The 27,385-nt window shown below is 67.0% G+C and overlaps 1 protein-coding gene across 1 annotated transcript in view; it reads right to left on the bottom strand.

The window, feature by feature from the left end:
- The window catches only part of ADGRB1 (adhesion G protein-coupled receptor B1), a 75,840-nt gene extending 51,306 nt beyond the window's left edge, over positions 1-24,534 (bottom strand). Inside the window, 3 exon segments of the mRNA XM_045078201.1 lie at positions 101-262; positions 10,608-11,606; positions 24,246-24,534. Coding sequence (XP_044934136.1) covers positions 101-262; positions 10,608-11,400 — 955 coding nt within the window. The 5' untranslated portion in view covers positions 11,401-11,606; positions 24,246-24,534.
- Positions 24,535-27,385: the final 2,851 nt, after the last annotated feature.

Raw genomic sequence — 27,385 nt, 5'->3', positions numbered from 1 at the left:
GCCCCGCCCTGGGCCGCTCCCTCCCTCTCTGGCCTCGCCGACCCGGGTCCTACACCTGGCCCCCCAGGCCCAAGCGCCCGCGCGTCGTCCGCGCACTCACGGCCGCAGGCCTTGCGGTTGCACAGGCGCCCCTCCTCCAGCACCCCCTCGCAGCCGCCGCCCTCCGCGCCGGGGGCCGGCAGGCAGGTGCGGGTCCGCGTCTGCAGGCCTCCCCCGCAGTCCCGCGTGCACTCGCCCCACAGGGACCACAGCTTCCAGCCACCTGGGAGGAATCAGAGGGCGGGGGGTCAGGGCGCGGGGCGGGGCGGAGGGCTGGGGTGTCTTCCAGGGAGTGACCTCTGGGAGTCTAGAGGTCATAGGGCATGGGTCCCTGCACCCGGGACCCGCTGGTATGAAGCCTGCGCGCCCCGGGAAGCGGGCAGCGAGGCAGCACAGCACTGCGGAGGGCGGGCTGGGAGGAGGTCGGGCCTGGACAGCCGCCCTGGGCCTGTGAAGCAGAGGCCCGCAGGGTCAGCGAGGGGCAGAGGGGCTGGGGAAAGGGTCTGCCTTGGGGGATGGCCCTGGGGCCTGGTGCCTCCCCCACTCCCCAGATGTCCCTCTGGGGCGCCAGGCCACAGTGCTCTCCAGTTCTCCATCTACAGGTACCCGTGCCAAGGTCTCTACAGGCTTTGAACCCAGGGCCCCGGTGCAGGGGCCGGACACAGCTGGGAGCGCCAAGGGTGTCTGAAGAATGAAGGAATGAATGAAAGACAGCCTGCCGCACCTGCCCCACCTGCCCCACCTGCCCCACCTGCCCCACCTGCCCCACCTGCCCCAGCATGGCTGCCTCTTGTAAGGTTCTGGCTACAGGCCCCAGGGCAGAGGGGGCCCTCACTCCCAGACACTGAGCCTCAAGCCCTGCTAGGCCCTTCCCATGGTCCTCCGTCCAGTGTCCTCTGAACCCCCGACCTCCTGGCCATGACCTGTGCTCTCTCCCTCACTCCACCAGAGGCGACCACGGTCCCACACCTGGTGGTCCCACTGTTCATATGAAGACCAAGGCCCACCCCCCAACCTGGCAGAGCAGGTTCCTGGCTGCTGAGGGGGCTTGGGGACGAAGGCCTCCAGCCACCCCCTTTCAGCCTCTGTCGTGAGTCTCCTCCATCCTGGCCCTGTCGCCTCCCAAATCCATCCCTGGGTCTGAGCCCCCGGGTGGCCCGAGTCCACTAAGCTTGCCAAGCGGACGAAGTACAGCGCAGCGGGCGGGGGGGACCGTAAGGGCCGAGTCAGGCCTGTCTCAGGCCAGAGAGTGGAGGCCACGCTGATGAGCTGAGGATGGCTGCTTCTGTCCAAGGGCCATGCTTTAGGGGCCTGGACCATGGCTCTGGCCACCGCCTGCCCATGTCTCCTTGAGGACACCCACTCCCAGAAGCAGGATGAGAGCACACTCGGTCAAGGTAAGCAGCTCCGCCAAGCCCTGACGATGGGTGGGGCGCCCCGACGTGGCACCAGCTTCCACGGGGTCCAGGGAACTGGAAGGCATTGCCAGGACCCACGGGGAAGCTGCGCTCAGGCGGACCACTGTCCCATGCGGCTCATCTGAGGCAGGGGCAGGGCCGTCCCGAGGGCCAAGGGCAGGTCACACGAGGCCTGTGACAAGGGCCCCGGGTGCCTGTGGGAGTTCAGCTGAGTCTGTGGCTTGGGGAAGCAGACCCCAGCCCATGGGAGAGAATGAGGCTGCCGGAGACCCGGAGCAGGGCCCTGGGGCCGGGGCAGGGGGCGGGGCTGGAGCCCAGAGACCAGGAGACCAGGTTCCCCGCTGCCCCCACCACCGCTCGCTGCCCCCACCACCGCTTGCTGGCTGTGGGATGGTCAAGTTCATCCCGCCCTGGCCTCAGGCCTCTTCTCTGAGGGTGGCGGGGAGCCACTTCCCAGAACTGATGGTGTGGAGATCGGTGGCAAGAAAGGGCTGGGGGAGGACCGGTGCGGGCACTCACTGGGGTCAGAGTTTCCCCGGGGAGAACCTACTTGGCGTCCAGGTGACTCAGGGCAGTGCTGATCTGTTCTGAACGGCCACTTTGGAAGGTGCCAGAGCCCCTCCTCGTTGCCTGTGGGCCTGTGCTGGGATGCGACCGGCAGGGGGAGCCAGTGGCCGCCGCACGGGAAGGCCTGGCTGGTGGGTGCTGCCTCCCCTTGGGCCCAGAGGGACAGAGCACCTCTGCCAAGGGCACGTGGTGGGTGAGCCTCTTGCCCTCACCGTCGGTGGGCTGGTGCTGGCGGACAGGAAAGGCAGGCCAGCTCAGCATCCAGGCCACAGGGACCGCATGGGAGGGGCTGGCTCAGACCGCAGTCCCCACCCCACAGGGGCTGGGCGTGCACCCTGCTCTCTGGGGCCCCCCCACAGGAACACAAGGGGCTCCCAGATGTGCTGGCAGGCCCTGGAAGGGCCTGCCAGGGCCACTCCTACCCGTGCAGGCACGTGATGTTGGGGGGTGGCTACACATTACCTGGTTCCTCCCTCGGAGGGGCGGGGAGCGTGGAGGGGCCACGCTGTGGCTCCCACTGTTCATATGAAGACCAAGGCCAGCTTAAGTGGAGGGGTGTCCACGCCCCCCAGCTAGGAAGAGGCCAAAGGACAATCGAGCTAGGCTATCGGACACTCCAAGGAAGGAGGCTCCTTCCCCGGCCACCAGGGCCAGTTCCTCTGGGGGACCTCCTGCACAGTGGACCTCCTGTCCCGGTGCCTGCCTGGGGGGCCCTCCTCTGTGACAGGCACCTCGGCACAGGAGCCTTGAGCCCTAGCCCACCCAGGAGGCCAGCTTCACCCTGATTACAGCAGAGGAAACTGAGGCTCAGAGAATGGTGATCACAACAGCCAGGGGCTAGTGCCAGGCTGCCGCTACGAAGGTCTGCCAGGGGCTGGGAGGTGGGGGGCTGGCACCGAGGAAGCCCGCGCCTCAGAGGTGCACGAAGCCAGGTCTCAGTGCCGAGTGGGAAATACACATGTGGATGTCGTTTCATGTTATGCCCCCGAGATGCAGGCCGGCCGGTGGGGAGGTGGGCTGGGCACGCGATCAGGTGCGTAGACTAGGGGCCCGGGGAGGGGTGGCAAGTCTCCAGCAGCCAGGGGCCAGGGTGGGTGGGTGGCTCGGGCAGCAGCCCGGTGCCCACGCCGACGGGCAGGTGCAGCTAGGGAGGCCGTGGTACCTCCCGCTGGCAAGCATAGGAGCCCAGAATCAGCTTCTAAGAGTCCCCTGTGCCTCCCGACTAAGGCTGCCGGCCAGGACTGCCCACAAGCCCCCAGCCCGGGCCGCAGGCCTCAGTGGTGGCGCCATCCCGTCACGTGGACCCAAAGGAACGGAGAAGCCCAGAGCCTGGGGCGACAGGCCGGGTGACAGGGTCGGGGGGTACGTCCCGCCCGTCCTTCCTGGCTGCTCCAGCCCAGCCCCCAAAAGGAAGCCTGAGTGACGCGGAAACTGGCAGTGGGTGGGAGAGAGGGTGTCCAAGCCGGGCTAATTGGAGGATGCCACTCGGTTCCCATGGCAACTGCTGCGAGCGCAGAGTCTCAGGATAGACTCAGGTTAGGCCTCAGCTGCCAAAACACCCACTATTTCAGGGCTGGTTACCTTGGTGACCCAGGTGGGGGGGGAGGGGCGCGGAGGAGGGGGCGCGTCAGGAGAGGCTGGGGAGGGGGGCCACGGCCCGGCCCGGAGGACAGGCCAGCCTCTAGGTCTAGCCCTGAGTCTGGTCCCGCTCGGAGCCTCGATCCTCATGACGGACTGACTTGGGACGCTGGGCGCAGGTCCCCGCTGCCCGATCACGCACGGAGGCCCGGGCCCCGTCACATACCGGTCCCCAGCCTTGGCCGTGCTCTGGCCACTGGCGATCACTCGGGAGATGGGAGCTGCTATTTCTGTCACCGTTTTTGCTTGTAGCACGCGTTCCCACACATGGCTGCCCCTGCGTCGGTGTTGGCCGAGCAAAGGCGTCCGTGACCGCGGGTCCCCCCGCAAGCTCTCCTCGGCCCCAGTGCCCAGCGGGCTTCCCGAGGCCGGAGCCGTGGGCAAGGCTGGGGGGCGGGCGGCCCCTCCGGGCACGGAAAGAAGCCGTATTCTTCCCCCGCTCAATGCCCCTCTGTCTCGGCGTCTCATTTCCATCTCATTAATGGATGAATGGAGACGATTAATGGCCGCCCAGGAGAGAGAAACGGCGAGGGGCCTCTGCGGCCGCCTTCCCACCCCGGCGCCCCAGCCTGCAGGCTGTGCTGCCCCGAGTCTAGGCCGGCCGGGGGCGCGCCAGGCCCCCCACGTCCGAGGCCTCCCCGGGGCCTCGGTCCCTTCAGAGGAGGGCTTGCACTTCCCGTGTCCTCCAGCAGAGGTCTCCCCGGCCCCGCAGGTGGGGGCGGCCCGTGGGTCCCTGCCACTGCTGCCAGGGCTGGCCCAGCTCCCCTCCCCAGGGACCCGCTGTCTGCTCCAGCACCCCCCCCCACCCCCTGCTCCCTACCGAGCTTGGGCCTATCCAGGGGGCACCCAGGCTCCTCCTCTCCCGTGCCCACATGAATGCGCAAATGTGGACCCCTGGGGACGCCCTCTCCAACCCAACCCTGTCCACAGGGGACCACCCTTAGCTGACCCTGCACCGGGGCTCGCGGCTCCCACTCTCAGAGCCCGAGTGGCCAACAGGCCACCAGCCACAGCAACCACCATCAGATCTCAGGACAGGGCCGAGAGCTGTGCCCACTGGCCATGGGCCACGGCTCAGGTATGGGGGACAGGGAGAGCTCCCGCGAGTACCTGTGCCAGACGCTCTGTCTCCTTCAGCCTCACGCAGACCCTGGGACCAGGCCTGTCACGTCCCCACTTCACAGTGGGGACAACGAGGCTTGCCTACGTGGCTGGCATGGCCTCCTCTGCAGGTGTACATGCTTCTGGTGGCCTCTCTCCCTCAGCCAGGCAGGTATCTATCCCCGTCCTGGGAAGGGTGTCCTGTTAAAAGCCTGGCCGGCGCCCACTGCAGCTCTGGCCTGCGGCATCAGTGGCCCCCGCACGCTGCTTCTCCCCTTGGGCCTCGGCTGCTCAGCCGACAGCCCTTCTCACCATCGTCCTGGGACGTGGAAGGCAGACAGGGCCGTATCGCTCCGCATCCCCGGCAGCCTGGGCTGGGGGGCGATGGGGGGGGCTCTGACCGCGCGTGGCTTCCCTGTGGCTTCCCTGAGTCTGTCCTTTTCCTGGGCTCACTTCCTGTTTCATCCGGAACAGGCCTTGTCTACAAGGGTCCTGGACCTGGTTTTCTGGATTTTTGTGAACAGGTCTTGGTACAAAAAGAGCAGATTCCTGGCTGAGATGACCAGCCCTGGTCCCTGGCAGGAAGGCCCGCACACCCTCCCAGCCCCCACCACTCCCCCTGTCACCCCCAAAGTCCGGAGATGCTGCGCTTCCACCTGGACCCCATCCTCCATCCACGGCCCAAGCCCACCCTCTTTCTGTACCCTGTCGACCCCGAGGAGGGGCTCCAGACCCTTCTTTCTGAGGGGAGTCGAGGTGCACTTAGGGTTGGGACACCCTGAAGCCCTGCAGAGGCCTGTGTGTCGTGGCTGAGAGGTGACAGGCCCGGGGCCAGGGCTGTGGCCTTGAGCAAGTCTGGCTTCTCAGCCCTGCGTCACAGCCTTGTCCCACACCCAAATCCCCGGGACCCACATGCTGGCGGGTGACCCCCACTGCAGCCCAGCACCCCTACTTGTGCAGGCATGTGATGGTGGGTGGTGCACACGCATAGACACACAGAAACATCTATGCACAGGGAGACACGGACACACACGGGGACATGGACAGGGACACACATGGACATGGACACACATGTGGACACACATGGATACGGACGCGCAGGGACACACATGGGACATGGACACAGGGAACACACATGGACATGGACATACATGGACACATGAGGACACAGATGGGGACACGAAGACACACAGGGACACACATGGGGACACATGTGGACACATGAGGACACAGGGACACAAACACAGATATAGGCACACATGTGGACATGGACAGTGACACGTGGACATGGACACACAGGGACACACATGTGGACATGAGGACACACAAGGACATATGACACAGATGGGAACACGGACACACAAGGATACACATGGGGACACAGGGACACACATGGACACAGACACACGGGGACACACAGGGACACATAAGGACACAGATGGGGACACAGAAACACAGAGGGCCACATATGAGGAAACACACATGGGGACACAGGACACAGACACGGGGACACACATGGGGACACAGACAGTGACACAGACACGGGGACACACATGGGGACACAGACAGTGACACAGTCACACAGGGACACACATGGGGGCACAGACAGGGACACAGACACATGGGGACACACATGGGGACACAGACACACGGGGACACACACATGGGGACACAGATACATGGGGACACACACATGGGGACACACATGGGGACACAGACAGGAACACACATGAGCTTGCTCCCAGCCCCCAGGATGCTGCTTTTTCATTATCTTCTGTGTCGCTTCTGCAATAAAATTCTTTAATTAAAACATGAATATTTAAAACAACCCTTGAGAGAAATGGCCCATCTCACCAGAGGCAGAAAAATGCAAAGAGAGACTGTGGGAAAGAGCCGGGCAGGTGAGCCGTGGGACCGGCCTGAGAGACTGCGGCGCAGGCCGCAGACAGCTGGCGGGGAGGACGGGGGACAGTTGCTCTGGCCTGAGGAGCGCTCGCCGGGTCGGAGGCGTGACGCGGCCATGTGGCGTTTGGACAGGCTGGGCAGGGGGAGGGCGGAAAATGGGCCACAGGCTGGCCAGGCCGCCTGCCCGCTCCCGGCGCCGGCCTACGCGGCCTTCTTGGGGTGCAGATGGAGAGCTGCGCCCGCTCCGGCCTCCCCTGGCCAGCGCGAGGGGGCGGAGCTCCCGGGGCACCTGGCTCAGCGGCCGCGATCTGGGGTCTGGCGCCTGCCTAGCTTAGCGGTGTGTCTTCCAAGTGTTTGCTGCCTCTCCCCGGCCCATGTGCCGGCACACAACGTGCACGGAAGTGCAAGCTTCCCCCCAGACACCCCCTGGGAGCCACGGGCGCTGCGGCCAGCCCACCCCTTACGAGCTGTGTGACTCTGGCTGCCGCCTGAACATCTCTGTGCCTTATTCCAAGGAACTCCTGCTCTGTGCCGGGCACGTTCCACATGCCGGGGGCTCCAGGGTGGGCAGGGCCAACACCTGTCCCGGGGTGCTTGTGCCCCAGCAGAGACAGAGGGTGGGGACGGACCCAACCAAATCAGGGAGTTCGCAGTGTGTTCACAAAAGGAGACAGTGTGTGGGGGTGGAGCGTGGGCTTGGGCTGGTGCCGTCTGACACAGCACGGTCAGGGCTTGTGGAGAGGGCATGTCTGAGCAAGGACTTGGGAGCCCTGCTCGGGTCTGGGCGAGAGTGTTGCAGGCAGAGGAACAGAGAGTGCAAAGGCCCGGGGGAAGGTGGGTGCTTTGGTGGGCCAACTCCTGGGCTGCTGGAAAGAGGAAACTTGTTAATATGTGCGGATGTTTCCAGCACAGAGGACACCCTCGGGACCTGGCTGCTGGTGACACTGCTACAAGAGTATTTATTCCCAAGGTCCTAGAAGTATCAGTGTGTTCCGGTCTGGGGACACGCCCCGAGGGGCGCCCGGTCTCTGGCCCGGGTCACGCCGTCCGGCCCATCTTGCCCAGCGCGGCTCCTCCTCCACAGGGCGTGCAGTCCGAGCCCACATGCTCCAAATGGTCTTCCCACAAGACCACCAGGCCTGGCCACATAGCCTGGGCCCTGTCCTTTTCCAAGGGCGCTGGCATCGGCCCTGCGCGGAGCCCAGCCTCAGAATGCACACGCGCTCCGCACGCATATGCACCAGCCGTGCACACGTGTGTGCAAGTGCACGCACAAACACGCATACGGGCCGTGGGTGCTCGCATGCGCTCGTTCCCACACGAGCACCGGGGACTCGTGGCATCCTGTGCACATGCGTGTACACACACGTACGTGTGAACGTGCACCCGTGCATGCTCGCTATCCTGCACATGCACATCGGCACTCCTGTGCACACACGGGTGAGGCTTGTGTGAACACACGCGCACACACACTTGTACCCACGGACACACGGTGCGCACACACTGATGCACACATACACGTATGATACAGTGCACGACGCTTACACACACGCACGTGGAGGTGTGAACACACACGCCTTTCCGTCCTCTTCCGAGAGCACCACTTCCGAACGTGTCCTCCCCCGCCTCCGGCTCCGCCCCAGCGCCCCTCCCCCGACACCCCGCACCCAGCAGTGGACACCGGCCTTGGTGTTTCATTACTAGCATCGTGTTTGCTTAGAATCGCTTCCTCCTGATCTGCGTTCCTCACGCAACCCAGGAAAGACTATTTTTGTCTTTCCATTTTAAAGACAAGCGGCCCGAGGGGCCAACCGAGCTTCTGGGATTGGCCCAGGACTCCCAGCGAGTGCGGGGCGGGCTGACCTGGTCCTGTCCTGGTGCCCCAGATCCCAGAGTGCCCTGCTCAAGGGACAGTCCCACCTGGGGAGGGGGGGTGCCCCAGCAATCCCACACTGGAGTCCCACTCTGACCTCTGGATCTTCCTCCCCACTGTGCCCCTACCCAGTGCTTTCCCAGCTCCTGGCTGGAAATTTGGGGGGGGGGTCTAGCTGTCTCCTGCCCTGTGTCCCGCGTACCAGCACAGCCATCAGCTCCTACCGCCAGGCCCTCCCCCTCCCACCCTGACCAGCCTGCTCCGAGCTCCACGGCCTTCTGCACGGACAGCCCGAGGACCGCCAGAGCGCGTCACTCTTCTGCTTAAAGCCCCGCGATGTGAACACACCCAGCTCTTATGCACATGGCTGCCATGAGGGGCTGGCCCTGGGCCCGTCAGACCCAATGTGGGCCTACAGTCCTTCCTTGCCGACAAAGCAACCGAGGTCCGCTGGGGAGTGGCAGAGCCAGACTACAGGCCAGCCAGGGCCTGGCCCTGCCTCGCAGGGTCCTCCCACCTCCCAAACGGGCCACGACCCGAAGCTCTGCTCCTCCTCGTCCCCCCGCGGACTGCTTCCATCCCGCCTTGCCTCAGAAGCTGCCCAAGTCAAGGGCACAGTGTCCTACATCTCGCCCAGCCCAAAGGTCAGCCCTTCGAGCCTCCTACCTTGCTGCTGCCTCTGCCCCCACATCTAATGTCCCCAGGGCATTTGCGCTGGTTTCCTGGGCACCCCCCGTCAGTCCCCATCTCCCGGGGACTCTGCTGGCCTCCTCCTGAGACCATGGGAGAGGCGGTGCCCTCCCCCCATCCCACTGCTTCTCTCCAGCTATCCTCACCGCTTCCTGGATGCTGCAGGATCTACAGCTGGGGGCCAGATTGGAACCTTGTTCCCAGATAACTGGCTTCCTTGTAACCTCTTAGAGCTTATTTTCTGCATTTAAAGACTTGGTTCTGACCAGTCCTCTGACCCCACTGGCTGAGGGCACTGGACAATGTCACCTGGCCGCAGAGTGGCCTGCACAGCGTGGAACCCTCAGCCAGGCCCAGCCCCCGGGTGCCTGGTGCCTGTATTCAGCCGCCTGGACAGCTCAGCAGTCTGAGAAGAGCTGTCGCCTGTGGCCCCCCCAGTCTGGCCACAGCTCCAGGGTCCTGGATGCTCCCACAAAACCCCAGGCCTCCTGCCAGGGGGCTTCCACCACCAGGACTGCCCACCGAGCCCCACCGGCGCCCCATCCCCCGAGTCTCATCCTCCCGCACGGGCTCCCAGCTCTCCAAGGAGAAGCCAAGGTGCTCCCAGGGCCGAGAACGCACAAGACCCATCAGCCCTGCCGCGAGGACCCCTGACACACGTCTGCCCCGTCTGCAGCTGGCGATGCCCTTCGACACCCCGGGACTCATGCACGCATCCCGGAATCCTGAACACGGCCCCCTGGTCCAGGCGACCCCGGCCTCCGGGGCCCGCCAGGGACTCTTGCCCTGCGTTTCCCTGATGTGCTCCCGCAGGGCTGCCGGCACCTTCTCCCACCCTGAGGGCGGCCTCCCCACAACGGGCCCTTGTCATTGTCCCTGTGCGTCCTTGGCACCCCGGCACCCTGCGGGCGCGCAGTACAGCTGAGGCTACAAGACCGGAGGGGTTCAACCACGTACGATCCCCAAATCTAAGGTCCCGACCACATCTCCAAACGGTCCGCTCGGCTCAGTTTTCTTCCAGGTGGCCCGTGTCCCTGGAGGCCCCACGGACCCCGCCGCAGGCCACGGCAGCCCACTGCTCCTGACCTAAAATGGAAGGACCCCCCCCCAGCCAGAGACAGTCCTTCATCCTGGCGGAAATCTGTCGCTCATCCCCTCACTGACAGCCAGCGGGCAGCACCTGGGGGCTGGGTATGTGGACCCCAAGGCCGGGGACAAACACACTCGCCCAGCAGCCTCACCTCCACGCCCTCGGCTTCCCTGGTGGCTCTCTCCAGGGACAGGGGACCGGGGCAGCCCTGCTGAGATGACTCCCTCCCCCGCCCACCCTCTGCCCAGAGAGCCAGCGGGCGGTGCTCTTCCCACCGGGCACTCACCTGCTGCGCCGTCTCCGCCCCGATCCTGGGTCAGGCTGGTGAGGCAGTTCTCAGGGCCGCCGGCCACACCGTCCCTCAGGCAGACGTCCCCGCGGGGGGCCGGGGCGCCGCCGTCCCCACCCACACAGGCGCAGGGGGTCTGCATGATCCCGCAGGGGTGCGAGCTGCGGCTGCCGGCCAGACAGGCGTCCAGCCAGCGACACAGCATCTGGCAGGCGGCCCGGCTCGGGTGGCGGTTGCCCACGACCAGGTACTCCACGGAGAAGTCATCGCTGGGGCCCGGGGACGCCCCCAGCAGCCGGGGGCCGGGGTCAGGAGGCGGCTGCTGGCGCAGCATTTGCAGGAACTGCTTGCTGGCCTGCAGGAAGGCCAGGGGTGCCGAGGGGTCGCAGAGCTGCAGCACGTCGTCGAAGCTCTCCACGCCCAGGTAGGTGCGCGTGGACTCCAGGAAGGAGTCGAACTGGTAGGTACGGATGCGGCCAGGGCCGCCGCAGGGGGCAGGCGGCTTGGCCACCTTCATGTAGAGCGTGTAGCGGCGGGGGTCGGGGTTGCGCAGGGTCCAGGAGCAGCGCGAGGCGTTGGAGGGGAACACGGCGGCCGCCGAGAAGTAGCCGAAGAACTTGCCCTGCACCAGCGTGGCGCACGGCTCGGCCCCGGGCCCTGCGTCGGCCCCTGCGGCCGCCCGCGCCCGACGCCCCAGCACCAGCAGCAGCAGCAGCAGCAGCAGTAGCAGCGGCAGCCGCAGGCAGAGGATCCGGCAGAGGGGGCCCGGGGCGGCGGCCTGGCCCCTCATCCTAGCTCGCGGGGCCGCCGGGGTTCCGCGGGCTGGGCAGGCAGGCGCGGGCCAGGCCTTGACATGCCAGGGTCCGGCGGCGGCGGGGTGCCAGGCGGGGCGGGAGCCGGGGGGCCGGAGGAGGAGAACGCTTCCGACGACCTCGAGTGCAGCAGCAGCTCCTAAAGTCCGGGGCCCCGACGCGGGCCTGCGGCCTTCAGCAGCAGCTGTGGGAAGAGCAGAACAGGGGACAGGGTGAGCCCCGTGGGACGCTGCGGCCTTGCCCCGCTGCCCGGCCTGGCCCTGGCGTGGCTCCCAGGCACCGTGTCCGCCTCCTGCCAGTGTGTCCACCTGCAGCGGGACAGGGGGCCTCCTCCTCCTCCAGCCAGGCCGGATCGGGGAGGGGTGGGCAGCGCCGGGCCAGGGCCGAGTGCCATAGGGGCCTTCACTGTGTCCGTCCGGCTGAGCAGCCTGGCGTGGCTCCCATGGGCTCAGGGCCTGCCTGCTTGCTCCTGTCCCTGCCACAGCCGCCATTCGCCCCCGGGGCCTCTGGTGGGGGCCTGGCTTTCCCTCCCGGCCCGCTGGCTCCGGGTCTTTGCCCTCTCTGCCCTTCGTCTCCACCCCCTCCCTGTCTTTCAGGGAAGAACCCACAAACCTCGGAGGAAGGAAGTGGGGGGCTGTGGAGGGAGAAGCCGTCCCCCCATCCCGGGGTGGGTGTCCCTACCCCTCGCCGGCCACCCGGGCCTCTGGCTCGGACCGTGCCGTTGTGATGGGGTCACTGCGGCCTCTCAGGCCACCCCCCTCCTCCCCCCACCCTCGCCCCCACTGGCTCCAGGGCCCTGCAGCTCTGGGCAGGGAGGGCCGGGGACAGAGTCACTAGAACCCCATTCACCCGGCTTCAGCCAACGCTGGCCCCTTGTCTCACCCCTTCTTTGCCAGGCTGGGCCGTGGCCCTCCAGCTTCAGGACGGGGAGACCGAGGCTAAGAGGGTAAGCGACTCGAAGGAGGTCACGGTGACTGGTAGGAGAAGCCACCGCGGACCCCCCACAGATCCCAGCCGGTGCCACAGCTCACAGGGCTCCCCCCTCTGCTCTGGTGGGGGGGGGCAGCCACCAGCCGTATGGCGCAGGGACACAGTGGAGCCACTCTGGGCTCAGAATGGGCGATGCCCCGCCTGGATTCGCCACCACGCGGACTCTGGAAGGCTCCTCTGCCTCCGGTCCTCAGTTTCCCCACTACCACCAAGGCCCCTAGCTGGGCCACTGTCTGTCCCTCGCAGCCGCTGAGCTGGTGGGTGAGAAGGGAGGGCTGCCGCCGGCTCCCCAGGTGGCCTGGCCTCCCCTCCCCTCTGTCAACCTTCCCGTGCGGCCACCTGCCCACAGGTGCTCGCCACGTCCTGCTGCCCAGGCCCAGCTGGCCGGCACCCTTCCTGCACGGGCTGGTAGCAGAGCACGGAGCTGGGAAGAGGTGGCCCCGGGCCCCGAGCAGACTGGAGTGGGGGTGCCTGGACTCAGGCTGCTCCTCCTGGCTGTGTGGCCTTGGGCGAGTCCCTTGCTGCCCAGGTAGAAAGAATATGAAGCCTCACTCTTTCTGCAAGAGGGTAAGAGCTAGACCGGGGGGTTTCCCTGTGTTCGGGGCAGGAGGTGACTCCTGAGGGGAGAGGAGGCGGGAGCAGGGCTCTGGATCACCAGGGGGAGCTGGGCCAAACCTGGTCCTCTGGGGGCTCTTTCGTGGCAGACATTAGGGGTCCCAAGAAAAGAATTTGGCAGCTTCTCATGCTGGCACCTCTGGGCAGAGCTGAGCAGACTCTGCCCTTGGCCCTTACCTCTGGGAGGCCCTCGGTGCCCCCCAGCTTCTAGACGCCTCTAGAAGAGCCCACCAGTCCCCGCATTATGGGGACAGAAAGGGCAGGGTCCTGCAGCCAATCCCAGACCCGGGAGGTCCCCACAGTCTTATGGTCACGTGTTCCAGAACCTTGCCCGAGCCTTACCCCCGAGGCAGCAACCCCCCATGTCAGGACCTAAGGTGAGAGCCAGCCCCCAGCCCTGGGACAGACTCTCCGTGATGCCCCAGTCCTGGGGGGGGGGTGCTGGCAGAGCCCAGCAGAAACTGAGCTCCGCACACAACAGCCCAGCTCCCGCACCTCAGCCAGGCCCCCAGGCAGCCTGTCCCACAGTGTTCCCATGGGGGAGAGCTGGTTCTGGGGAGCCAAGAGCGGGGGCAGGAGGGGGCATGAGGGCCTGTGCCAGGCAGGGGGTCCTCTAGGGCCTCCATCATCCCATCTGGAACAAAGGGAGGCTCAGCCACGTGGTGCTGCCTACAAGGGCATGGCCGCCCGCTCCACGCCCACGCGGGTTCGGTGGGTCTGGGCTGGTGGGGCATTCTGTGGGGCTCTGAGCTGTGCTGGGCATTTCATGGTGACAGCAGTGAGCTATAACTGGGCACACCTGCTAGGGTTTCCCCTGGAACTCCTGGGGAGCTGTGCCTCCGTGGGGCTCAGCGGTGCCAGGTGCCAGGTGCCGGGTGCCTGAGCCAGGATGCTGGGCCCGGTCTACCGGTCCACCACGCACTGTCCCAGGGCCTGCAGGAGCCAGGCCGAGCCAAGGTCCTCTGCACATCCCCCACCAGCTCACACACTCTTGGAGCACCTGTTGGCCTGCTGGGTCCTGCACACCAGGAGAGAGGAGTCAGGGAGGGCTGGAGGCAGGACAGTGCCCCCAAGAAGGGCCGCCCTGTGGTCGGTGGCAGGGAGTGGCCTTGGGGGAAGGGAAGGGAGGCGGGGCGGGGCAGGGGTCGTGAGGGGGTAGGAGGCAGGGGCGGGTGCTCGGGAGAGAAGACAGAAGAGTCCCAGTGGCCCGCTGGGCTGTGGGATGTGTGTGTGTGTGTGTGTGTGTTTGGGGGGACATTCCCTGCCTAGACCCTGGGGTGGGGCGTGCGAGGGTGGAGGTGTGGTAAGGGGCAGGTCAGACAGAGCTCAGAACCCTCTCGGGCAGCTGCAGCCCAGGACCGAGGCTCTGGAGTTCGTCTTCACGGACTCCGGGGACCTGAAGATGACCTAAAAGTGTTTAGCCATGGGGTTCTCAAACAGTGTGCCTGGGAGCTCTGGGGTTCTCCCTGCGAGGGCCACCAGGGAGCTAGGCTCAGCTCGCATCTTGGACTCAAACTGCTCCACACCCTGGGCGTTGGGGAAGGCTCCGCTGGCCAGAAGGCTGTCCCAGCGGCGAGGGGGAGCATCACGGCCCCAGCGGGCTCCGCAGGCAGGGTCGCAGGGCCGAGAGGGCAGGAGGCCCAGGCGGTCATTGTGATGGCTCCTGCACCTGCCGGCGGGCACTCGCCCTCTGCCTCCCAGGCCTCTCCAGTGAGACGAGGCCTCCTCCATCCCCTGGAGCCACCTGCCTGATCCCCTCCAACGAGACTGTGGATAAACGGGCCCGAGGCCCCTCCAAGGAGACTGTGGATAAACGGGCCCGAGGCCCATCTGAGCCTTCTTGCGCCAAAGGTGGCCCATGGCAGGCAGGGAGCGGGGCAGGCTTGCGGCGCACTCGGGTCCGGCCCCAGGTCACACAGCCACGGGGGAGGCTAAGTGGAGTCTATCTCAGGCCAGGGGGACTGGTGCCGACACAGGGCAGGGGCAGACAGGCATGGGCCTGGCCCCCCTGGCACTCAGGGTGGGGTCCTGGAGGGGAGGGTGTCCGGGTCTGGTCCCCAGATGAGTGGGGGCAGGGCCTGATCTGACCATTCTGGGGTCCCTCTAACGGCCAGGGGCAGGTGCAGGCAGGGAGAGCGAGGAAGTGGCCTGCATGGGCTCTGGGCCGGGGGAAGCCGGGGTCACAGAGATGGGGCACAGGTGTGGATGCAGGCGCGTCTCAGAACACGCCTACGTGTGGGCACGTGTGTGAGAGCACAGGGGTGTGTGCGTGTCCACAGACCTGCGCCGGCACGCACACCTGTACCACACTCACGCAAGGCTCCACGGCAAGAGGAGAGCCGGGCTCCGCACGTGTTCTCTGGGATGTGAGGGTCAGCCTGACGCACACCAGGGCTGGGACAGGAGGGGACCTGGAGGGGATGGCTTGGGGAGAGCCCAGTGGCCAAGCCAGAGCCCTGATGAGCCCAAGGCAGGGCCTCAGACTGGTGGGCCAGATCTGGGGTGCCCTGGGCTGGCTCGGGCCCCTTCTCAACCACATTTGGCCCCCAGGCATCAGCAAGCCGTCAGAGCTCTCTGAGCCGGCTGGCCCCTGGTGAGGGGCGCACGGAGGCCCCACTCAGCCCCCGGTGCCGGGCTCTGATGAGGCTCCCGCTGGTCCTTTCCACGAGCGCTCACAGGGGCCGCCTCCTCCCCACACAGGCCGCTGGTCTGGTCATCGGCCCCCCAGCTCCCAGCCTGGGTCACTGCAGCTTTGGTCGCCTACTGCCCCTCTTGGGCTCCCAAGGACGGTGGCATGAGCACCCGAGCCTCTTTGGGGTCCTGCCTCTCCCACACTGCCTTTGCTGCCGGGAAGTTCTTCCTGGTGTCCAGTCCCCACCCCCTGGCCGGCGTCCGTCCCGCCCGGCAGGGAGGCCTCCCAGAGCCTGTGCTGTGGGCTCAGGAGGAGGGCAAGGGAGCCTGCAGGTGTCTGAGTGGGGTCACAGGGTAGAGGCCACTGGAACAGGAGGGGTGTGACAGTGGGCAGGGGGACAAAGAGAACCGGCTGTGCCAGGCGGGGACAGGAAGCTGGGAGCCAGGGCGAGAGGGATGGCCATTTCCTGAGCACTGACCGCAGGCGGCTCCTCAGGGACCCCTTGTTCAATGTCACAGCACCCCCGTGGGGTAGGAGCAGAATCAAGCCCACAGTGGGCCTCTCAGGGCCACCATCAGTGTGGGGCGCCGCGCCGACCTTCCACACCATCCCAGAGGCGTCCGTGCCCCTGCCCTGCCATCAGAGGCCCCGAGTGCCTCGGTTTCCCCGCTGTACAAGGGCCTGGGCTGGACACTGCCTCCACGGGCTCCAGGACTCTCCAACTTCATTTGGGTCTGTCCGACCCTCCCCCGCCAGGCCCAGTGCACACACAGACCCACCTCAGGCCCAGCCTCCCCATCCCCTCCCCACCCACCCCAGGCCACCAATGGCATCCCAGATGCCAGCCACAAAAGGCACTCTGTTGTCCCGGCCGGCCCCCTGAACAGTGCCTGCCTGTGTGTCCTGGGAAGAGGCTGCACTGGGGGAGGGGTGGCTGCGCCCCCTCGGCACCAGCAGTAGCCCAGGGGCTGGCTGGCAGGCAGGGGCCAGGAGAGCGAGCAGGAGAGGCCGTCCAGGGACAAGCAACCACCTCTGCCCGCAGCGGCCTGTCCTCCCTGCGCCGGGGGGTGGTCCTGTGAGCCCCCATGTATCCCTCCTGGGCTGTGGCAGCCTGGTCCCTGGGCGGGGAGGGGCTGCTGACATTGGTCCAGGACAACCCAGGACACAGAGGGGCCGGGAGAGCCCGGGCAGGCCTCCCTCCATGAGCACAGAAGCAGGTGGGGTGTGAGAACTTGCCCCCCCCCAAGCCACCAGCAGCCCCTGCTCCCAGCCTGTGCGAACCAGGCTCCCAGTGATCCCCCAGCTGACCTGCGGGGTATCCCATGCTTGCCTTGAAGAGCCCCAGGCCAGGCCCCTGAGATGTCCCCCATCACTGTGCCCGCCAGCCCCAGCCCCTCAGGAAGCCTCCTTCCCTTGCCACCTGCCTGGGCATGGGGGTCGTGGGGGGATCCTGGCTGGAAGCCAGGCAGAACTGTGCAAGTGAAGAGAGGAAGCCCCCCTCCCCACCCGAGCGTCCGTGGCTGGGAGGGGCCCGTCCTGTGCCTGGTCTGCTCCAGGCCACCCCTACAGGCTCGTACCTGGTCCCCCCTCCCACGGAGGGCAAGGAGGTCTCGCCTCTATTTCACAAAGGAGGCCAACAGACACGCCATCACTCCGTGCCGCCCCCACTGCCCCAGGCCCCCCTGGCCTGGAACCAAGGGCCAGCTCTCTGATGGGCCTCACCACACCTCCTCTGGCCCAGAATCCCATCACCCCAAACTGCTCCCTGAGGACACTCCGGGCACTCGGGCTCCTGGCTTTGCCTCTGTTCTGCCCTGCCCGGGGGGGCCCCGTGGCCCCCGCCCAGCGCGCCTTCTTGCCCTTTGGGCCACGGGGCACGGGCCTGCCCCAGGAAGCCGCACCTGAGCCCTGCAGGCCCTCCTGGGAGTGGATGTGGCCTGCACTCCGACGCACGCATGTGCCCTCGCACACACAGGCACGTGGGGCGACGTACACCCGAGGCCGGCACGCGCACACGAGTGCAAACGTGCACACGGACTGGCTCTCCTGGGGAGCGTCCCATGTGGGGACAGCGAGAGCTTCTGTCCCAGGGCTAGGGGCTCCCTGCAGGGGGGGGGGCGGTCATGAGGAGTGGGTCGCTCCAATTCTGAGTGTGACAGAGGTGCCTGGGCTCTCTCCTCTCTGCATCGCCGGCTCAGTGCCCGAGCGAGCCCTCCGCCCTGTGACGGGCGGAAGCCCTGCTGCCCTGCCCAGCCGGCTGCTGGCTTGCGAGTGGTGCTCCTCTCCACGCCCCCACACTAGGATCTGTGCTCCCCAGGTCCCCAGCAGGACGGGCTTGTCCAAGGTCACCTGCCCAAGGTCACGTGGAGAGGGCCAGCCGACAGCAGAAAGGTGGGAAGAAGCGGTCAGGCAGGGGCTGGGGGACACACTCCAGTCGTGGGGCTGCCCTGGGCAGAATGTGTGAGGTCCCCGGGACATTCCGGGCAGGCCTGGCCAGGCGGAGCCCACGCGGGTCCCGTGGCGAGCGCGAGGAAGGAACGCGTGGAGATCGCAACTTAGCCCACAACTGTCTCACGGAACCAGGGACCCCTGGCTCCCGGGGTCCCTGCACCTCCCCCATAGCACCCCAGGCTGCAGCACTGATGTCCCGTCTCAGGCTCGGAGGGGCGGAGGCTCCCCCAGCTGGAGGCTGCACCCGGGGCCTCCACCACCACCCACGGGTGACCTCAGCTCTCTGTGGGGGGCAGGAGAGGAGAAGGACAGGCAGAGGGGGAGGGGCTGGAACTCAAGGCCACCCCCCCCGCCCCCGGCTCTGGAGGAGACCTGGACAAGGGGACCTGGCGCTCCTGAGCAGGACCATGGGGCCCCCAGATGGACCGGCTGGGGTTCTGAGGAGTATGTGTGGGTGCGGAGCACACATGCACACACGTGTGCGTGCTGTGTATGAGGGAGTGTGTGTCCCAGGACAAGTGTGCACGGATGAGGCTTTGTGGGGGGAAGGAGAGCGTGTGCACACTTGCAGTGTGAGCGGGTCTCTGGCTTGCACGTGTGTGCATGTACACGTGTGGGTGTGCTCTTGTCAAGAGTTCGTGTGCTCTTGTCAAGAAGAAGGCTTCAGGAGGTGCCAGCTGTGAGGCGGGAGCCAGGGACAGGTCAGGGCTCCTCTGGGACCAGCTGGGAGCAGGGGCAGCGGGCGGCGGATGGCGTGCTCTCCCGCCTGCTGAGTCCTTCTCCTTCCGTGCGTCCCCCAGGGCACTGGATGTCACCACCTCCCCTGCCCAGGCAGACCATATCCTCACCAAGACCTGCCCTCGGCATCCCCAACCTCGGCCGCGCCCTTTGCAGTGCCGGCACTCGGGGGCACTGGGCGGCAGGGCTCCCGGCCCTGAGTCACGGAGTCTCAGAGAAGCGGCTGGTCCAAAGTCACCTTGCCAAGCAGGAGGGAGCTTGGGGCCATCAACTCCCACACAGGCTCAGGGCTTAACCAGGCTTGGGGGCTAGGCACAGACTTCAACGGGTGGGGCCTGGTTCTCCCTCTGCCCCCCCATCCAGGTTGGGGGACGGTCAGTGACTGTCCCTGGGGACCCCTGCAGAGCTCCAAGGCCTCTGCCCACCGGCCCTCAGCATCTCCTTCTCAGGGACCCTCAGCCCACATCTCAGCCAAGAGTCGGCACCCCAAAACTGGCAGCCAGCCTCCCCAAACTGCTTGGGCTGGGGCCCAACTCTCGTGCCTGCCCTGAGGCCTCTCCGGGCTTCGGGAGGAGCTGGGGCTCACAGGGGTCCGTGGGCAGGAAGACAGGCGGTGGGAGCCGCACAACGATAATCGAGGTGTTAAAGGTGACAGCGGGGGGTGGGGGACAGGCAGGGACCCACAGTGTGCACTGGACATTGTCATTTGCCTAAGCCATTTTCAGGACAGACGTACGTAGCTGTTGTGTGGAAAGTCAGGGAACTGCTAAGGTTCACATGGGACAGGAGGGCCTGGGGTTTGGGGCTGACTTGGACGCGCCCTGTTGTCCCCTGCCCTGCTTCTGTTCCCTGTGTTGCCACTTCTTGGGTTAACGGGCACAGGAGGGAGGATGAGCAGGACAGAGGTGCCCCTGAGCGCGCATGGTGCTTCGTCCCTGAGCTCCAGCCTTTGTCTTGCCCCGTGACACGGGGGGACGGCTGGCCCCAGCACACAGCTGAGGACACAGAGCCTGGGGAGGCTCCTCAGGGGTCCGTGCCCGGGGCTCCGCCTCCAGCCACCTCTGCAGGTCTCAGGGATCCTGGCAGAGAGTGGCCCCCCGGGGGGAGGGGTTCATGTTGCGCCCCCTGCCGCTGTGCCCATGGAGACTGTCCCCTTTGAGACCTTGTCCCCGTCGAGGAGCACTGCAGCCTGGGATGTGCCCATGTGCGGTGGGACCCAGGCCCCGGGGCAGGGTCTTCTGTGCACACTCAACTGGGCGTCTACTCCTGTTGCACGGTGATGTGGGGGGTCTTGGGTGGGCCAGGGAGGGGGGCATTCCGTCCTGATGAATGTAGCCTGTAGAGCGGCACAGGTGGGGGCTATGGCAGCCCTTGTCGCCGGCTGGGCGCTCTGTCTCCTGTGACCCCACTGTCCACAGGGGAGCTCACCACTGCTCTGGGTGTCCATCGGGCCCAAACCCCATCCCTACTGAGGACCCCATTAGTCCTCCCCCACCTGCCAGGAAGCAGCCCAAAGCCTCTAGGGCTTAGGTCGGGCCCCATTCCCTCTGAAGCTCCCACTTGCCATCCACGGTCCTTTCCAAGTCCTGTCCACGCCTCACAGCTGTCCTGTCACCTGCCACAGGGCCTTTGCACGGCTGTTCCCTTCCCTTCACCACACCCACCCACCCACCCCTTCTGTGGGCCCTGGTGAACTGTCGCTTCCTGGCTAAAGCCTCTGTGGGAGCCCCACATCTGGACCCCTGCGGGCCGGCTGCTATCCCTCACCCCCTAGAGCTGATTCGTAGAGCTTGTCCAAGTGTCTTCACTCACATCCTCCGGTCAGCCTTCACTCTGGGGGCGTGGGGGTGCAACCATGCCCTTCCCATGGCCCTCACTGTGCCCCCAGGGCAAGTATACACGTGGGCACGCCCAGGTTTAGTCCGGGTGTGCCTGCGGACTGCGCATGGGGAGGCATGTGTGTTTACCTGGAAAGCACGCTCTGCCCTATGGCGCAGCGGCAGCCAGGGAGGCCGGAGGTGGGAGGATTCCAGAGGACAATGGGAGAGCGTGGGCTTGCTGGCACCAATGGGGTTAACAGCCCCCTCCAGGTTCAGGGTCTTCCTGGGGCTCCCATAGAGCTTGGCTCCCGGGGCTCACCTCCTGCCCACGGTGCACACACAGGGCCTGCCCAAGGGTGAAAGGCGGCTCAACGAAAAACGGCCATCCCGGGCGTGCAGCCGGGGCGCACACTCCCGGGAGACCTGCACCGCGCCACGCACGCAGATGTGACAGTGTGCATGCCTGCACACGCATGCCGGCGGCGTGCGTGCCACACGCGTGCACAAACACGCTCGCGCGCGCCTGTGCACGGTGCACAAGGGCACGGGGGCTGGGGGAGCGGACGGACAGGTGACGGGGCCTGGCCGAGACGCCAGTGACCGGCCGGGCGGGCAGCAGAGGGCCCGGCGGGAGGGCGGGGCGGCCGGGGCTGCCCAGGATGGGGCGGGCACGGGCGGGCGCGGAGGAGACGGAAGGGGCGGGCAGGCCGGCGGGCGGGCGCGCGCGCCCTCTCCCGGCCGCCCGGGGCAGCGCGCCGCCCTCTGCCACCGCCACCGCAGCCCCACGCCGGCCGCCCGGGCCCCAGCCCGGAGGTGTCCCCAGGGGGCGGGCTCGGGGGCTCCCGGACCGGCTCCGGGAGGCGGGTCCGGGCCCGGCGGGCTGGCCGGGGACGGGGGGGGGGGGCGGTGGCGAGGGCGCCAAGCGAGGCCGCCTGCGTTCGGCCGCTCGCCCGGGCCTGCCGGGGCCGCCTAGGGCCGGGCCTCGCAGCCGAGTGTCTGCAGGCGCGCAGCTGCCTCGGGACCTCGCCGGCCCGGACGCCGCAGACCCAGCCCGCTGCGAGCCCACCACGCTGGATCGCGGACGAGCACCGAGGGCCTGGGCTGGAAGGGCTCCGAGAGCATAACCCGCGCTCCCATTGCACGGACGCGGCCGCGGAGGCCCGAGAGGGGCCGGAGCCTGCGGACGAGGGAAGGGACTTGGAGGGCTCGGCAACTTAGCTGGGTCCCTCCTCGCCGGGGGCCCGCGGAGTGCGGCGGGAGGCCGAGGGCCTTGAATCGCCTTGTGTCCGCCCCCGCGCGGGAGCGCGGCGGGGACAGGCGTCCTTCTCCAGGATCGGAGGCAGCAAACTCCCCGCTCTAGTCCCCCGCGCCGTGCCCGTCCGCGGAGTCGCGCGCCGCGGAGGCGCATTCCTGCCGGCCTAGGGCTCGGCCCCCAGCCGCCCGGGCTCCCGGGCTCCCGGGCCGTCCCCCGCCCCCCAGATCCAGGCGCAACAAGTCTGAAAGCAGCGCCGAGGAGCAGCGAGCGAGCCGGGAAGGAAGGCACCGGGCTCGGCGCGGGGCGCTCCGGGATCCCCGAATGCGCGCAACGCCCGCCTCCGGGGACCAGGCTCGGGTGGCGGGTGCTCGGGTGACTCGGCGGGCGGCCCACATCCCCTCCCCACGCTGCGACTCTGCGCGGGCGGGGGCGCGCTCAAGAGCCCCCGCCCCTTCCCTCGCCTGCTTGACCTTGCCGGGGTACTCAAAGCTGGACCCGGCGGCACCCGGCGTCCGGGCGCGGAGTTTCTCTGTCGCCTGCGGTCGAGGAGGGAGCGGCCCCCTCCTCGACCTCCCTCCTTGCCTCCTCGACTGCGGGGGTCGTCGGGGAATGGAAGGCTGCGGGGTTCTAGGAGACGCCATGGCCGCTTCTCCAGACCCCAAACACCATACACTGCCTCCCGGAAACAAAAAGGGACCCCAGCCTCGGGTGCTCCCCCCCACTCCACCGCCCGCGCGGCCGCTGCTCCGAGGGGGCGTGGGTTTGTGTCTGTGGGGGAGGGCACCAAGGGTCTCCTTGGGTCCCCAGGGTGGGGTGGGAGCGCACATCCCCCAGCCACCTCCCTAACACAGTACGCTATAAAGCTCCTCTAGGGCGGGGGTGCGCGCCCCCTGCCCACCCACGCGCCTTCCGCCTTTCAACTCCTCCCGAGTTGTGGCGAAGGAATTCGTACCCCCGGCCGGGGGAATGGGACGTGATGCGAGCGCGCGAAGCCGAAGGGTGCTGAGGAGGGATGGGTTAAGGCTCGTCAGGTCCCAGCTTGGGTCCTTGCGCTCCAAGAAACTTGGAAGCCCAAAATAAAAGTGGGAAGGGTAAGGTGCCCAGCGGGCTGGGGCCTGGCTGCCAGGCTGGGCGCTCTCTCGGAGCTGCCTGGGAAGTGACCCAGCAGGAGTCGCCGAAGCTCGGCGGAGGGACCGGGGCTCCGAGCCGCAACCTCGGTCTAGCTCTCCCGGCCGCCTGGCTCCACGGCGGTTCTCCTCTGTGCCGCCCGTTCTGAGGCAGGCCGGAGGCGCGCTCTGCCTGCCCAGGGGGCCACGGGGACCCGGGGACAGGGCGCCTGTTCGTGCCCAGAGCCCCCAGCCTCCCCGGGAGGGGGGCAGTGCTCATTCCTCGAGGCAGCTACGCGCAGCTCCCGGAGAGCGAGGCGGCGGCGGAGGGCCGGCGGCCTCTGCCCGCTGGGGATGGGGACCGAGGAGTACCCGACTCCTGGCCTCGCTGCTTCGCGCGGAGAGGGCGCAGGGCCGACCTAAAGTTCGGAGCGGCTTATCCGCACGGCCTGTCCGAGCGAGTGGAAAAGACGACGAGAACGGAAGGAGCCAGGTCGTGTGTGTGTGGGGGTGGTGGTGGGCGCTAGGGTGGCCCTCGGCGGATTCAGGGGGAAGAGAACCTCCGGGGGTCTCCAAAGCCAGTGCCTGGTCTATGGGTGAGGGCTGAGACGGCGGCTTCTCGTGCTTGCCTGGGGGCTCTGCGTGGGGGGAGGACATCTCCGGCCCCTACAATGTCTGTAGGGGGCTCGTGAAGGGAAGGGGGACACACTGGGGTGTCTCTCCTTTACCTACCTGGGTCTATGCGTGGCTGTGGGGGGTTACATCTGGGGCTCCCAAAGACCCCTGCCATCATCTGTATGTGCTGGGGACACAACGGGAACGCCTTCTCCAGCCTGCCCTGGGTCTGTGCATGTGATGGGGAGCGGATGCCTTCCCCAGCCCCGGCTGCCAGCCTGGCCAGGCTGCGTGTGTGCACTCGGGGGAGGTGAGCAGCGCCAAGGAGCTCTGCCGCGGCCAGGGTCGCCCCCTCCTCAGCCTGCCCGGCAGAGCGCTCAGAGACCTGCCGGATTCCGTGGCTGCCGCTGGAGGAGGCAGGGGGCTGGGGGTGGGGGGGTCCAAACTCCCGAGCTCTGAGCGCAAACCTCGGAGCTGCGAAGCCCCAAACGGCGAAGTTAAGAAGTCCGGGCGCCTGCCCCTCCCCCGACCCCCTCCCACCCTCGCTGCGACCCTCTCGCCGCGCCCCCAGCCCCCAATTCCCAGCCAAAGCCTTCCTTACCTTCCCCAGTAGTGGCGGCTCCGCCAGCGAAGACTTGATCCGGCGAGTTGCAAATCCCCAGGAGCGCCCCGCGTCGCCGGCGGCCGAGCCCGGAGCCCGACCCGAGCGGAGGGGGGGGGCTCCTCCTGCCGCCGCCGCCCCCGGCCCGCTCCAGGCCTAGCCGGACGCACCCCGGGGTGCCCCCGCCGGCGCACGCAGGCCCCCTCCCCCTCCCTCCGCCTGCTGGATCCCCCCAGGCGCCGGGGGGTCCGGATGCCCGGGCTGCAGGCGATGCGGGGCGCGCGGGCCCGGGCCCGGCCAGGACGCGGCGCGGCCGCCTGTGCTCCCGGCTCGCCGGCTCCGCGCTCGCTCCGCCGGGGCCGCCGCCAACGCCGCGCCCGCCGCCGCCGCCTGCGCCCGCCGCTCCCTCTCCGGCCGCCGCCGCTCCGCTCCTCTCGCCTGCCCCGCTCTTCTCGCCTTTTTTCCCCTTCCTGAGGGGGGGGCGAGCCGAGCTGAGCCGGGGGCGGGGCGGCGAGGGGAGGAGGAGGAGGAGGCCGAGGACGGGGAGAAGGAGGAGGAGAGAGAGGCGAGCTGCTTCCCCCCACCGGGCTGCCGGCGCTCCCCAATCTCTCGCTCTCTGAAACTGGATCCCGAATCGGGAGCCAGAGACTGCATTACGGATTACATCAGGCTTATAGAGCTTCCAGATCACACATTAGAGGGGAGCGCGAGCGGGGGGCGGGGTGTGGGGGAGGGGAGAGAGATGGGGGGGGGACGGATCAAATGCATACAGGCGCGCACGCCAAGGAGAGCCCAGCTCCTGCCCCATGCAGCAGGAAAGCCAAGAGTTGGGTCTCTGTTCTCTGTCTCTTCCAGGAACCGAGGAGTGGCTGTCCACTAGCTGGTTGGTGGATGGATGGGTGGATGGATGGATGGACGGACGGATGGATGGACGGATGGACGGACGGATGGAAGGAGGGAAGGAAGTTACAGGGTGTTGTGCGGAGAAACTAGAGGCCCACGGAAGGATGGGTGAGGCAAGCGGTGCAGAGGAAGGAGGTGTGCCGGAGGGTAGATGGACGGATCTGAAGCCAGGGAGATGGGTGGGTGTTGGATGAAGAATGGAGGGTGGGTGTGTGGACGGAGGAGAGGCCCGTGAGGACGGACCGGCTAGCCGGGTGCGGAGCCCGATGAGCAGCCCAGAGCGGAGGGAGGGCCGGAGGCGGTGGCCTGTGGCGGAGGGCAGGGGACGCTGGGTTGGATGGAAGGAGCAGTGAGTTCTGGGCAGGTGGTAGAGCCACCCTAGAGGATGAGAGGGGGGAGGGGGAAGGCAGGGCCGACTTGTTCCCTGGGGCTGGGTTCCTCCACTGTCTCCTTGGGGGGGCTCCGAGGAAGTGCCATGGGAGGCGCCTAGGACAAGAGCCCAGAGGAGCGGGGCTGAAAGGAAAGGTGTAGCCCCCGTCACCCTGTGTGGCTGTCCTCACTCTGTCCTCATCCCCCATCCCTTCTCCTTTGACTTGGTGACAGTGGGGACATCCCAGTTCCATATTTGGATTTTGTTTTTCCATAAACTGGTGGCGACGCCCCTTTAGCTGCTTTATCTCACATCCTAAAGTGTCCATAACCCCTCCTCTTCTGAGACCTGTACCCAGAGCCCCACAGGGGGCCTCTCTAGAGTGAAATCCAGAGTCTTGGAGGACTCAGGGAAATTACTTCAAGGTTCTTTTCTACTCGGATGCCACTGCCTCGCAGGTCCTCGCTCCTTCTGCACAACTTGTGGTCCACTCTGAATGCAAGATCCTTTTCGGCTCTGCCTGAATACCTGATAAGTTGCACACGCGTCACCATAGCAGTCCACGTACACTTCCGCTGTTCAAGCCCAACATCTGGTCCAACTGTCCGCTCTTCTCGGCAGACACAGTGAGAGACTCCATCACTGTCACGTCACACATCAATGCATAGTCCTCGTCACCATCCACCCTTGTGCCGCTCTCCCTGTGATCGTCACCATACCCCCACCCAGAGCCCTGATATCCCCATCACAGCCAACACCATCACAGGCCCTGGGGGGCGGCGGGGGGCAACTTGAGTCCGCCTGGCTCCTGGCTCTCTGGTCGTCTCAGCAGATGGAGTCTGTCCAAACCAGACCCTCTCCCGAGGCCACCTTGGGGCCCAAAGCTCTAGGGGCGTCCTGAGGGGCTGGTCAGACCGGCCAGGGGAGACGAAGACCACGAGGCAGGGGAGGGTCCTCCCCAGGACAACCTTCAGACACCCTTAAGGGTCCCTTCCCTCCTGAGGGACCGAGCCCCCTTCCCCAAGTCTCTGAGCTGGGAGAGATGGAGGCAGTGCGGAGGGGGGGCTGCCTCTGAGCGCCCCCTCCCTGCCCCACCCCCCACACCTGCCCACCCTTCCCACCTCTGCTGGGTCCTTCCTGCAGCTGCTTGGCCTTGCCGTCCTGCGGCACCAGCAGCCCGTGGCCACCAGGGGGCCTGGGACATGCGCCGCGAGGCAGCGCCGGTGCTCAGGCTGCTCTGAGTCAGGGTTTCAGCCGCTTCCCCACCCGCCCTTCTCCCTGCCGCTCCCGCCGCCCTGCTCTGGGTCTCGGCTTGGGGTTCCCAGGGCGAGGCGGCGCCCCCTTGCACTGGGGCTTCTCAGCAGGGCCAGGCCTTGCCTCTCCCCTCGTGGGCGCTCCTCGCCTCCCTCCCCGACCCGCCCCTTTTAGAAAATGGACCCCTTGTCCGGATCCCGACCCAGAATCCAGAGAGGTCCCGCACCTGCAGGCAGAGCGGGCCCAGGACCCCGCCTGCCCCTCCCCGGGGAGAAAGACGAGTCAACCCGAAGATCCGGTGTCGTCTCTGCCCGCTGCTCCCGCCCGGCTCTCGGCGGGTGGCTTGAAATAAAGACCCTGGCCCTCACCCCATCACAGCGCCGTGTCTAACCCTGTTACTGCGCGAGCACCTTGGCTGGACAGTTCTGAAGGCTTCTTGGGGCCCAGACACTCCCAGATTCTAGACCTCTGAGCCGAGCGAGGGCCCCTTTCCCAGAGATTCACGACCAATTTATACCCGGCAACCCTTCCACCTTGACCTTCGACCCTCACTGCTCACACCCAAAACTGGAGGCCTGGCCACAGCCTGAAGAAACCCAGGATGGGCTCAGTC

The sequence above is a fragment of the Mustela putorius genome, unplaced genomic scaffold (genome assembly GCF_011764305.1).
Source record: "Mustela putorius furo isolate JIRA1106 unplaced genomic scaffold, ASM1176430v1.1 tig00000228_pilon_pilon_pilon, whole genome shotgun sequence".
Taxonomy (NCBI): domain Eukaryota; kingdom Metazoa; phylum Chordata; class Mammalia; order Carnivora; family Mustelidae; genus Mustela; species Mustela putorius.
The sequence above is the reverse complement of the archived record's forward strand: the minus strand, read 5'-3'. Positions and strand labels throughout refer to the sequence as shown.